The 12,833-nt window shown below is 44.7% G+C and overlaps 1 protein-coding gene across 5 annotated transcripts in view; it reads left to right on the top strand.

Annotated features, from left to right (window-relative positions):
- The window catches only part of DLG3 (discs large MAGUK scaffold protein 3), a 54,160-nt gene that overhangs the window by 7,834 nt on the left and 33,493 nt on the right, over positions 1-12,833 (top strand). For 4 of the 5 annotated variants that reach the window (XM_078064953.1, XM_078064952.1, XM_078064954.1 and 1 more), the window contains exons 8-9: positions 356-512; positions 932-1,034. In XM_078064953.1, the coding sequence (XP_077921079.1) occupies positions 356-512; positions 932-1,034 (260 nt within the window). Of the gene's footprint in view, positions 1-355; positions 513-931; positions 1,035-1,888; positions 2,027-12,833 lie in introns of those variants that run through there. The other variant, XM_078064956.1, reaches the window with a different exon arrangement.

Raw genomic sequence — 12,833 nt, 5'->3', positions numbered from 1 at the left:
CCTCACGCAGGTGGTGGGATAGGAGAATCTGGGGAGAAAGAGGATGAGTGAATGGGCTCCGAGGTGACGGTCTCTAGACAGGGTACGGGTGTGTTGAACTGAGAGAGTAGGGGACTGTCCACTGGGAAGCTGACTGCAAGCCCTCAGGAAGAAGGGAGGGAAGAGGAACTGAAACTTGGCACCTGGCAGAAGACAGCAGCCAAGCAGGTTTCGGGAGAGGAAGGATGCAACCGGCTATCATACCTAAAGGGACCTAGTCATGCTACAGCAGTATGGGCCTTGTTCTAGGCTGGCCCTCACAGGGACAACAGTTTATAGCCACCTTGTCCTTACCCTTCTACTTCTTTCCCCCCAGAGAGCCCCGCAAGATCATCCTGCACAAGGGCTCCACAGGCCTGGGCTTCAACATCGTAGGAGGAGAGGATGGAGAAGGCATTTTTGTCTCCTTCATCCTGGCAGGAGGCCCAGCTGACCTGAGTGGGGAGCTGCGCAGGGGAGACAGGATCTTATCGGTGAGGAGACAAAGGAGAGGTGGGAGGATGGGAGCCATGCCAATCTGAAAGGGAGGAGGGGAGATCTTGCTTTCTCCAAGGAATGCTTCTTGATGGGGGAAGGCTGAGCTGGAGAAACTGAATATTCTCTTTAGAGATGACCTTAGGGAGTGCCAGGGACTGAGCCCAGACTTATCCTTGAGGAGGAAATGAATGTGTGTTGGATCTTAACCCTGGTTGGCATTTGACCCCCACAAAGATAATTATTACACTAGAGATGTCATATTCTTTTGGTCGCGTCTTAGGGGCAAGGATGGGATATTGAGAAACGCAGCTGAGCAGGCTTAGGGATGGGCTACCCATCTCCCTCTCCTAAGTGCTAGGACAGAGGACAGCCTTTCTTGTTTTGGGGATGGCTCATAGCTCCTCTCTTTGGACAGGTGAATGGCGTGAACCTGAGGAATGCAACCCACGAGCAGGCTGCAGCTGCTCTAAAACGCGCCGGCCAGTCAGTCACCATTGTGGCCCAGTACAGACCTGAAGGTAGGAGATGGAAGGTTGGACAAGATGATTTGGGGAGTTTAGACCAAAGTGTCGGCTTTTTGCCATCACAGGTACCAAAGTCACTCGATCAGGCCCCTTCTACCTTAGGGCAGTAACCTCTTCCTCTCTGGTTTTCCTTCTGGACAGGGGTAGGTTTGGGCGCCTTTGGAAGCATCTCTCGGAGGCTGTGCTCAGAGCCTGCGGATGAGGGCTGCAGTGCAGCGGAAGGCCAGTAGTGGGCAGCAGCCTACGGAAGGAAGCACAGAGATTGGGGCGACTGGAAAAAGGGCAGGGGGAAGAGGGGTGGAGGTGCAGGGCTCAGAGGCGAAGCGGCGCAAATGCGTGCGGTGGAACGGGAGGAGAGTAGCACTCGGGTAGAAGGACCTCCCGGCGAAGAGATCCGACCTCTTAAGGGATCTTGGTCCAAACCCCTATGACCCCCACTTCCTTCCTCTCATCAGGGTGACTGAGAAAGATCCGTAAATGCACTGAAAAGGTGATGCTAGGCCGTCGGGGTAGGCACTCGGGAGTGGACCCCCTCCCCCTACGGGGGGCCTTCTTTGTGTTCTCGGGGAGCCGGCCCCTGGCCGGGGCGAAAGGGCGGGGCTGGGTATGCAAATGAAGGCGTTTGATTGGCTGGGGCCAGCCGAGGCCCAGGTGCCGAGGTGAGCTGCCGGATGGCGCGCCCCAGTCAGCCGGCCGGCGGGGTGGCCATTGGCGGGCCGAGCGCGGCCTCCAGCCGCACGCCCCGCCCCGTGACCCAGGCGGAGGGCGGCGGGCGCCCCTCCTCCCCCCCCCCCGCCCCGTCGCGCGCCTCAGGCGTCTCCTCCTCCTCCCTCCCCCTCCCCTTCCCCTCCCCCTCCCTCCTCCCCTCCTCCCCTCCTCCCGCGCGCCCCGCTTTGTGTCCGTCCGTGGTCTCCCGCGCGGGACGGAGGGGCTGGCCGGAGCTGGCGCTTTCTCGGCACTAGACCTGGACTCCGACCCGGCGCCAGGTGAGGTGGGGCGGACGAGGGTCAGGCCCCCTCGCAGTTCCCCCCCCCCCCGGCCTCTCTACGGTTCTGTTCTCAAACTCTCTCTTTTCCAGCACTGCGCCCCCAACTACTCTGCGCCCTCCCCGGACTCCCTCCGCCTCACGCCCCCAGCCCCGTGTGGTGCGCACAGCTCGGGAGCCCCTCCTGAGAGCCCCCCTCTCGGCCCCAGGGGAGCGTCGCCCGGGGCTGAGCGCCCGCTCTCCCGCCACTGGGCCCTGTGTGGCCCTCACTTCTTTGCCATCACCTCTCCCCACTCACGAACTGTGCCCCTTTTCGCCCCGGGACCTCTGCCCTCCCCGCAGCCTCCTGCCCGGCGGCCGCAGCGTCCCCGCAGCTCCCTAATCCCTTTCCTCCGAGGAATTTTCTTACCGTCCCCCTCCCCCACACGCATTAATCCGCCAAACCTGGCTACCTCTGGGAACCCCCGAGCCTGGCTTGGTAGTCTCAGGACCCCACCCCCACCTCCACCCCCAGCCCCAGCCCCGCTTTTGTTTGCGAGGGTTTTCACACCGCTCCGGACTTCTTTCGCCTCCCCCTCCTCTTTGTAAGCCCGGCCTTTGTCCCTTGGGGCTGCAGCGCCTGGACTCCTTGGACACCTAGGCCCCGTGGGCCGGTTACTAAGGGGAAGGAAGGGACCTCTCCCGGGCAGGTGCTCTGGTTCCGTGATGAGAAGGGGAGAGGCCGGGAGCCCTGTCGCCGAGCTGTGAGGGCTCGGAAGCGCCTACCTTTGTCCTTTCCGCCCTCCCCCCGCCCCTGTTCAGTGCCTCAAGGCGAGGGCCTGAAGGGGAAGGAGAGAGGGGCCTGCCACCTTCTGCTCTAGGCTTCTGTGATGGGGGCAGAAGTGTGGGGAGGTGACGAACAGGGGAACTTGTTGGTCTGTGGTCAAGGGAAAGAGGGATGCAAATGGACACTTTGAGTCATTTCTCTCCATGTTTGGTGTTCAGTTAATGACAAGAAACACACCTTAGGGTTGTTGGTTGGTTGGTTGGTTTTCTTATTTCTGCGTGTGCGCTTTGCTTCTCAGTGGAGAGCTATCCATCTGATTGTTATTAGCAACCAGTATTTATCATGTCATGCCCACAACTTAGACAACCGTAGATTCTGCAAAGAAAATGGTTTCTCTTGCATATTTGGGTGTGTGTGTGTGTGTGTGTGTGTGTGTAGGAGAAATTGATGTGTTTCTTTCGGTTTTGCTCTGTGATGTTCCATGGGCACATGGAAACAATACTGTGAATTTATTTGGTGGTAGTATGTTGGAAACTGGTGACTACATATTTCTATGAGTTTTATTGGGAGAATGTAACTGGTTTGCCTAAAAAGCTGCAAGTTGTCCAGGATAAAGGGATTCCTTCCTGCCAACGTGTATTGCTCTCTGAGCGTATTTCTGAGAGTTTCTAATGTATGTTGAGGTGCTGTCTTAACGTTAGGTCTCTCTACCACTGGCTAAACAAAGCCTTTCTTAGGATTTAGTTGAACCAGTGTTGGCAAGGCTCTGCCACGCCAGTGTTAACTTCTTTCTTTGCTTTGGTAAATCCAGCAGGGCCCCAACATGCAAAAAGCTTTTTTTGTTGTTGTTCTTTTCGAAAATGGACCCTCAGAGACAGGTCCAGAGGGACTGTCGAGCATTCGGTATTGGGCTCTGAATTTTCTTTGATAAAGTGATAGCTTTTAAAAATAAGGACTCCATGTTGATCATCTGATGAATATATTAAATACTGTTCTTTGGAAAATTGTATTACATGGCCATTTACAAAATGAATAATCCAAATATATGTCTGTTGGCCAAAATGGCAGAGACTTTGCATGTTTCGGACCACGTTAAGTGTTCATTGTTTGTATTATTTTCACATAGAATGTGGGACCTGGAAAGGTTTGCCTACTCCAACCCGTCTTTGTGCAAACCGGAACAGTGACAGTAGAGCAAGGACATGATTTGCCTAAGGTCATGAAGGGAAAGTTGCCAGGGGTCAGCAATTGGTTTAGGTCTGAGGTCCACCAGTTGGGACAAACCATGCTTGGGAATACCTGAGAGACCTAAGACCTAGTTGGAGTGGAGGAACAACAGGAAAAGAACTGGGGAAATAAGAGAGACTAGGGAAAGAAAGATGTATGGGCAGGGGTAGATTAGAGTGAGCTCCGTTGCCAAGCCAGTGCAGTCTTTAGCTAGATACCATTTAGCATGAGAGCTTAAAAAATAGCTTTGACTAATTAGAACAATCAGAGTAAGAATAATTTTTCCTTGTTTTTAATGGCTTAATTGAGATATAATTCATTTACCATACAATGCACCCATTTAGGTGTACAATTCATTGGCTTTTAGTGTATCCACAGTGTTGTATATCCAGCGTCGCAGTCAATTTTAGAACAGGTTCATTACCCCTCCCCTTTTAATACATAGAGAGAGTTTAAGCATTGGAAGGGTGTTAAGTGTAGGACAGTTGCTTCCCAGTGTATCTCCCCTGGGCACTTAGGGGCTGGATGGCAGCTTGATGGGAATGCTTTAACCTTGGGATTCTTTCATATATCTGGTTTATTCAGTGTGCGTTAAACACATGATGAAGATAGAAACCATGTCTATCTAGTTGAACTTTGTATTGTGCCTAGCATGGGTGCTTTACAAGAATTTTTATGATGAAGCTTTGGAAAATATTAAAATAGAAATAGAAGTGCTAAATGATAAGGTACCACAGTGAGAGATGCTATTTAATAGTTTCACTCTTGATTGCCCCAAACTGTTGTGGACACAGCAATCCTACCTATTAGCTAAAAATAGCATGATGTTCTTGGGCATGTATAATCCTGCTCAAAACTCAAATTGAAAATTTGAACAACTGGCTCTTGGCAAAGGCTCTCGCCCAATCTATTCTAAAATGAAAAATATTTTTCTGTGATTTGTGAAATTGCTCCACCAAGGGAAGTATGGGCTTCATGTTATAACATTTTAATTTAGGAACTATCTCCTACATTTTTCCTCCTAGTTACTTTGTTTTCAGCCTCTGTTTATAAGCTGAACTAGTGTTTTTCTGGAAAGCCCTTTTGTTTTTAGAGTAAAACCTGAGCCCCAAATCAGGAGGTGAGCCAGAAATTGGTCACTAAGGTAGCTAAACTGGGAATTGATATCTTATGACCAGAAATTTTCACGTGGCATATAAATCTGGACAGGCAAGGGGGGAAGAGAGTAAGAGAGTATCTGTTTTCCATACTTACTTTGAAGTGCTGAATAAGCACACTTTCACCATGGAAATGCCTTTAGGTAAGGCCTTCATGAAAGAATTAAGGATCAGTGATGATAATAACTTGAAAGCATAAAAGTAGCATTTTTCCCATGACGTTCAGTAACCATCCCATCTCCCCCTGTTGGAGAATTGAAGATGTAACCATAGCTGTTACCCTATCAGCATGATCTCTCTTGAGAACACTGAGGTGAAGGTTTACCAAGGCAAAGAATTCAACTCCTGAAACTCCTTTTGCTATCCTAAAAGAAGACTGATATAGGGAAGGCAGAAAATGAAGTCCTGTTAACAGCATTTCTGCACTGAATAGTTTAAAGGCAACTCGTTTTGTGTTCATGCTTGTGTCCCCCCCACATAGACTAGAGCCTGTTCCATGGTTTGTTCTACTGAATTAGTGAGTATCTCTATATGTTCCAGATGGTTTTGTAAGCATCCATCTTCAGGATAGCCCTGTGGGATAGATGGTATCATCCCCAATTTGGAGGATGAGGAAGGTGAGGGTCAGAGAGGTTGAGTGACTTGCTCAAGGTCCCACAGCCAGTAAAGAGCAGAATCAAAGTTTGAAGTCTGATTTCCTGAGAACTTCAGGTCCAGGGCTTTTGCCTCTAGGCCACAACTACCTCCCATCACAGCAGAGAAGCTGTGAGCCCCCTCTTTCTACCCAGATACATCTAGACACAGAAAAAGATAATGCTCTGAGACTCTCCAGGTGCCAGGAGCTGTTAACAAATGGGGTAAAACCAACTGCCAAATGTCAGCTTTTTAGTCTTGATGGCCCCAAACTCCTGTACCAGAGGAGGAAGTAACCAGGGAGTAGAGGGGCTGCTGGAAGCCTGAGGGAGACCTACAGATTCCTACAAAAAGAAAGTGGGCTTTGGAAGACTACTATAGAATGATAATGTGGGGGAACCCAGGAGGAACAAAAAGATGGGAGCTGGTTTGCTTTGACATAGTAGCAAATGTGTGCAGGCTTAAGAATATTAATTCAGTAAGTAGGCATTTCTCATTTCTTCAAGTGAAATGGAGTATTTGTCATTCATTTTTTTGTGACCTTGTAGTTCACTCATTTAAGGGTACAATTCAGTAGTGTTCAGAATATTCACATCAATTCAGTCAATTTTAGAACATTTTCACCAACCGAGAAAGAAAACTGTACCCTTTAGGTGTAACCACCCCCCTGCCCCAACTCCCCATCCCCTTGAGTACTAGGCAACCACTAATCTACTTCCTTTCTCTTAATGGATTTGCCTATTCTGGACATTTCATATAGATGGATTCATATAATTGTGGTCTTTTGTGACTGGCTACTTTCACTTAACATAGTGTTTTCAAGGTTCATCCGTGTTGTAGCATGTGCCAGGACTTCATTTCTGTTTCTGGCTGAATAATATTCTGTTATATGCATACAACATATTTTGTTTATCCATTCATCAGTTGACAGATATTGGGTTGTTTCCACTTTGAGTCTATTATGAATAATGCTCTATGAGCATCCATATGCAAAGGTTTGCATGGACATGTGTTTCCATTTCTTTTGGGTATGTATACTTACTGGATCATATGGCAACTCTATGTTGAACCTTTTGAGGAATGGCTAGGCTGTTTTCCGTAGCAGCTACACCAACCTCACATTCCCAGCAGTGAGGGTTCCACTTTCTCTCTATCCTCACCAACCCTTGTTAGTGTCAGTCTTTTTGGTTCTAGCCATCCTGGTGAGTCTGAAATAATATTCTGGGGTTTTCATTTGCATTCCCCCAGCGGCTAGTGACATTGAGCATCTTTTCATGTGCTTATTGTTGCCCATTCATTTTTGCTTTGCTCCATCCCCTGATTTGATTCTCACCCTATTTCTTTTCTAAATTGACTAGAGACCAGAGCAGGACAACTATGTTATTACTCAGGTGATCAGAGGGAACCAGGAGGATAAGGGACTACCTTTCACTCTTATCACTGAGGGCTGGAGGGGCTAAAGCCTTGGGTGTAGATAATTTTAGCTAGGAATGCTGACCTGATAAAAGTGATAGGGCCCACCCCCACCCCCCAAAAAAAGACAGAAAAAACCCACAGCTTATTCACATACCCAACAATTCACTCATTTAAAGCATACAGTTCAGTGTTTTTTAGAATGTTCAGACTGGTGCAGCTGTCACCACAATTAAGTTTAGAACATTTTCCTCACCCCTAAAAGGAGCCCTGTCCCATTAGCAGTCACTCCCCATTTCCTCCAACTTCTCCCCTCCCCTAGCCCTAGGCAACCACTAATCTACTTTCTGTTTCTATAAAGTTACTTTATCTGGCTGGTTCATATAAATGGAATCATACCATATGTAGTCTTTTGTGTCTGCCTTCTTTCATTTAGCATAATGTTCTCTAGGTTCATCCATGTTGTAGCATGTATCAGTACTTCGTTCCTTTTTTATGGATGAATAATATTCCATCCTATGGCTTTATCACATTTTGTTCCTGTATTCATCAGCTTATGAACATTTGAGTTGTTTCTGCCTTTTGACTATTACGAATACTCCTGTGAACAGTCATAGACGAGTTTTTGTGTGGTCATGTTTTCAACTCTCTTGGAGATGTATACATACACACACATATACACACATACCTAGGAATGGAATTGCTGGGTCATAAGGTAACTTAACATTTAACATTTTGGAGGAACTGCCAAACTTTTTCCCAAAGTGGCTGCACCCTTTTACCTTTTAGGCCAGCCCTAAAGTTTGTAAACTTAGGAGAGAAACTTAGAAGAGAAAAAAATGTTAGCTTTCTTTCCAGTTTTGCCTACTGGGCTGAACTTTATATACAGATATGTGTGTTTGTGCTGGGGGTTTTCTATCTCCCATGTAGCCCAGGGACATGGTAGCTGGAGTTGGCAAAGCATTCTGCACCTAGCTAGGCAGATGCTTTCTTTTCCTTGTTAGATGGTTTGAGACAAAATCCTATAAAACATCAGTTTTTTGGGACGCCTGGGTGGCTCAGTCGGTTAAGCGTCTGCCTTCTGCTCAGGTCATGATCCCAGTGTCCTGGGATCGAGTCCCACATCGGGCTCCTTGTTCGGCGGGGAGCCTGCTTCTCCCTCTGCCTGCCACTCCCCCTGCTTGTGAGTGCTCTCTCTCTCTGACAAATAAATAATAAAAATTTTTAAAAACAAAAAACATCAGTTTTCCGGATAGAATGGCTATAATAATATATAGGAATGAGAATGAATTATTTATTTAGTTATAGCTCTTTGAGATTTCCTTTTAATTCAGTGTATTGCTTGTTGAAATCTTGACCCTGTTATTTACACTGTTGATTTATTTAAAGCTTTAGCCTTATATTCTGTAATAGGGAAATTGTTTTGTTTTAAAGAGAAATAGGAGAAGTAGAATAATTTGGGCCTGTCATTGTTACTGAAAAAATACAGTTTTTGCTTCCTTATGTTAAGAATATATATATAAATAATGTGTATATATATGGATAAAAATATACACATATATTTTGTATGTGTGTGTATGTATAAATGCTAAGTCATTAAATCCTATGGGAATTATCTTGGAGGAGGAGCCAAGGCCCTGGGTTCTAGTTCTTACTTTATCTTTTTGTGGGGGAGGGGCGGGGGGGGAGAGAGAGAGAGAATCTTCCCTGAGCATGGAGCCTGACATGGGGCTCGATCTCACAACCCTGAGATCATGACCTGAGCTGAAATCAAGAGTTGGACTCTTAACCGACTGATCCCACCCAGGTGTCCTCGTTCTCACTTTATCTTTAAGTTAGCTGAATGATCTTATGCTAGTCAGTCTCTTTGAGCCTCAATTTTCTGATCTGTAAAATAAGGGGACTGTGCAAAATGATCTCTAATGTTTCTTCTACCTCAAATTTTGTGTCAGATAAATGGAATTGAGTTGAAAATTCAATTTACATTTGTATTTGTACCTAGACTGTTACTGAATCACAAAGTCTTGAGCTAATAACCGTCTTGCTTTAATAAGGGTCTTGTCTTCCCCTCTTCTTTCCTGTGATAAGGCTTTCATTCTCTTGAAATGGATCTTTGTTGGGGCGCCTGGGTGGCTCAGTCCTTAAGCGTCTGCCTTCAGCTCAGGTCATGATCTCAGGGTCCTGGGATCGAGCCCCACATCAGGCTCCCTGCTCAGTGGGAAGCCTGCTTCTCCCTCTCCCACTTCCCCTGCTTGTGTTCCCTCTCTTGCTGTGTGTCTCTCAAATAAATAAATAAAATCTTTTTTAAAAAAGAGAAATGGATCTTTGTTTACTTTTCATTGAATTTGGATATCTTTAAAAAAGCAAAGGCCGTAGAAATTTGGGGATTTTTCCACTTGATGAAATTAAGTGATAAAAATTTAAATAGACCAAAAGAAGAAAACTAATATGTTTTGTATAAATATGTACATTAAGGGTCTGGTTTACGTACATATTCTTCAGATTTTCACAAGGGAGGAAGAATTTTGCAAATCTTGCGTTAAATTCCAGATTAGATTCTTTTTTTTTTAAAGATTTATTTAGGGATGCCTGGGTGGCTCAGTTGGTTAAGCAACTGCCTGCAGGTCAGGTCATGATCCCAGGGTCCTGGGATCGAGCCCTGCATCGGGCGGGCTCCCTGCTCTGCGGGGAAGCCTGCTTCTCCCTCTGCCTGCCGCTCCCCCTGCTTGTGCTCTCTCTCTTTGTCAAATAAATAAAATCTTTTTTAAAAAAAATAAAGATTTATTTATTTTAGAGAGAGAGAGTGCGTGGGTGCATGTGCACACACACGAGTGGGGCGGGGAGGGCCAGAGGGAGAGAATCTTCAAGCCGACTTCCTGCTGAGCATGCTGAGCACGGAGCCCGATGCATGGGGCTTGATCCCATGACCATGAGATCATGACCTGAGCAGAAACCAAGAGTCAGACGCTTAACCTTAACCACCGAACCACCCAGGTGCCCCCAGACTAGATTATTAAGAGTTGTTTTGTAAACACTCAGAAAAAAAATGGTGAGCACAGGAACCAGTATTGGTTTACCAGGTTCAAACAAGTCATGTCAGACTTGCCAAATTGCCTTGAGGGGACAGGGTTACTGGACTGGTAGGTCAGGGAAATATGGTAGATGTGGTATATCTAGATTTTGACAAGGAATTGGCAAGGCTTCTCTGGATAAGATGGTGAGGTGATAATAGTGATAATATGTCTAAGGGGATTTGTCTGCAACTGATTGATCAATCCCAAAGGAAAATGATGAATGAGCCAGGAGCAGTGTGGAGGGGAGTTTCTAGTGGTTGTGTTGTCCTGGCTTTGTCCTTGGGCCTGTCCTATTCAGTCTGCCTCCCCACTCTCCTCAAATTATTTTTGTATTGCATTTAGATTTATAGCAAATTGGAAAATACAGAAAAATACAAAGTAAAAAAAAAAATCAAATCTCCTGTAAAACTACCTCTAGAAATAACCAGTTTGTGTCTGTATGTGTATGTATGTGTTGGGTGTTATTTCCCTCCAAACTTTTATATATCATATAATATGTATGTATCTCTTTCAAGACTAGAATCATTGATTTAAGCAGTTTTGTATCCTTTTAACTTGCCGTATGTCATGAATATCTTACTAAAATGGTTTTTAATAGTTAAATAATATTTCATCATGTGTGTGCCATAATTCGTGTGACTAGTCCCTTTTTGGTGGACATTAGGTTGTTTCCAATTTTTTATCTTATAAATAACACTGATGGATATCCTTGTATGAGGCTTTTTGTGAATCTGATATTGCTTCTTCAGAATGAATTCCTTGGTGTGGAGTTATTGGTCCAAAGGGTATGAACATGTTTAAGACTTGATATATTTTGCCAAATTGGTCTCCACCTCCACCAACAGTATAGAGGGTGTGTAGTTTGAGATCTTGCTAACATGGAGCATTATTTTTTTTAAATCTCTGCAAATTTGATAGGTAAAAAATGTTATTTCACTCATATTTTAATTTTTCTTTTTTTTAATAACAATTGAATGTGTGTGTGCATGTATATGTTCACTGGTCATTTTGTGTGTGTGTGAATTGCTTGTTCATACCTTTTCTCCATTTCCCTATTGAGGTGTGTTCATAAGTTCTTATTGATGTGTAAAAGCTTAAATGTAGTTAGAATATTAATTCTTTGTCATGTATATTACAAAGATTTTTCCCAGTTTGTAGTTTGCTTTTTTATTTTATTTTGATGTACAGATATTTTATGTTTTTATGTAGTCTATCAGTGTTTTCTTTTGTACCTTTAACAAGTAAATGTTCACTTTTGTTTTATTCTGGTTATTTAATGTTATTGTTTTCACACTTAAAACCTTAACCTGCCTGGAATTTATGATGTAAGGTAGGATAGTACCTTATTTGTGCTCCAGATGTTTAATGAATTACCTCAGTACCATTTATTAAATATAAATAATCCATCATTTCCCTACTGTTTTGAAGTGCCACCTTTATTACACACACACACACACACACACAATTTGGATTTTGGTATCTTATTCTGTTCTGTAATATTTTACTCTGGGATTATCAGTTACTGAAAAATGACCACAGATGACCACAGTAACAGGAAGTCTTTCTCTAGGTCCCATTTTTCTGGGTTCCTCCCATGGACACTTGATTCAAAAGATTCCGTTGATACCCCAGTAAAGATTGTCAGTGGATTTGTGATCCTGTCAGAGTGACTACAGAGTGAAGAACATTTGACTCTAGACTCTCGATTGACCTGGTAAAATGTAGAAATCAGTTACATTAACATTAACTCAAGTTAGCAAGTTTAATCATAAAATGTTTTGTTTCAATCACTGTGTTGCAGCATCTCTGTTAAGTGGAAAAGATTGTTACGAACAAGATTGCCTGCTATCTTGAGAGCAGGGAAAGGTATATTTTGTCTTCATTCTCATGTTTTCTGGATGAGGTGTTTTGTCTTGGGGTGGTTCTTATATACAGTTTGGATTATGGGTTGAAGGAGCTAAAGGCTTTGTTAATCCTGCATTTGAATATACTATATGAAGCTCCTTTGAAACAGAGAAGGGGTCCTAGTTGAGGCTTTTACCCTAATCTGCTGGGTCATCTGGGATAGGTGAGAAGGACCAATGGCAAAGTCCTGTGAATAACTTTTTCTTTGCTTGATGTGAGGTCAAAGCGTTTATCATTCTACTCATTTAAGACCAGGCGGCTGAATGTAATGAAACCTTTATATACTATATAGCACTTTTGCTCAGTAGCTCTTCTTGCATCCTCACTAAGCTCTTTGGGGGACAGAAACATCCAGTCAACAGGGATAAACTGGAATCTTTTATGGCATGCTGATCTGTTTTATTTCCAGTATCAGGATGCTATCCAGAACCCTGGCCATGTGTGTGTATGGCTGAGGAAGCACATTGTGGCAATGTAGGGACCAGAACAATGACACTGAGGTTTCTGTTTTGGGTTAGTCATGGTTCCGAGCCCATTGTTCTAAAAGTAGACCTGAAATTATTTTTCTTCGAGCAATATTTGCTCATATTGAGACCTGTTTGCCACTTTTCTGCCCTCTCACATAGCCTTAAG

The sequence above is a fragment of the Halichoerus grypus genome, chromosome X (genome assembly GCF_964656455.1).
Source record: "Halichoerus grypus chromosome X, mHalGry1.hap1.1, whole genome shotgun sequence".
Lineage (NCBI taxonomy): Eukaryota > Metazoa > Chordata > Mammalia > Carnivora > Phocidae > Halichoerus > Halichoerus grypus.
This window is presented reverse-complemented; position numbering and strand designations above follow the sequence as displayed.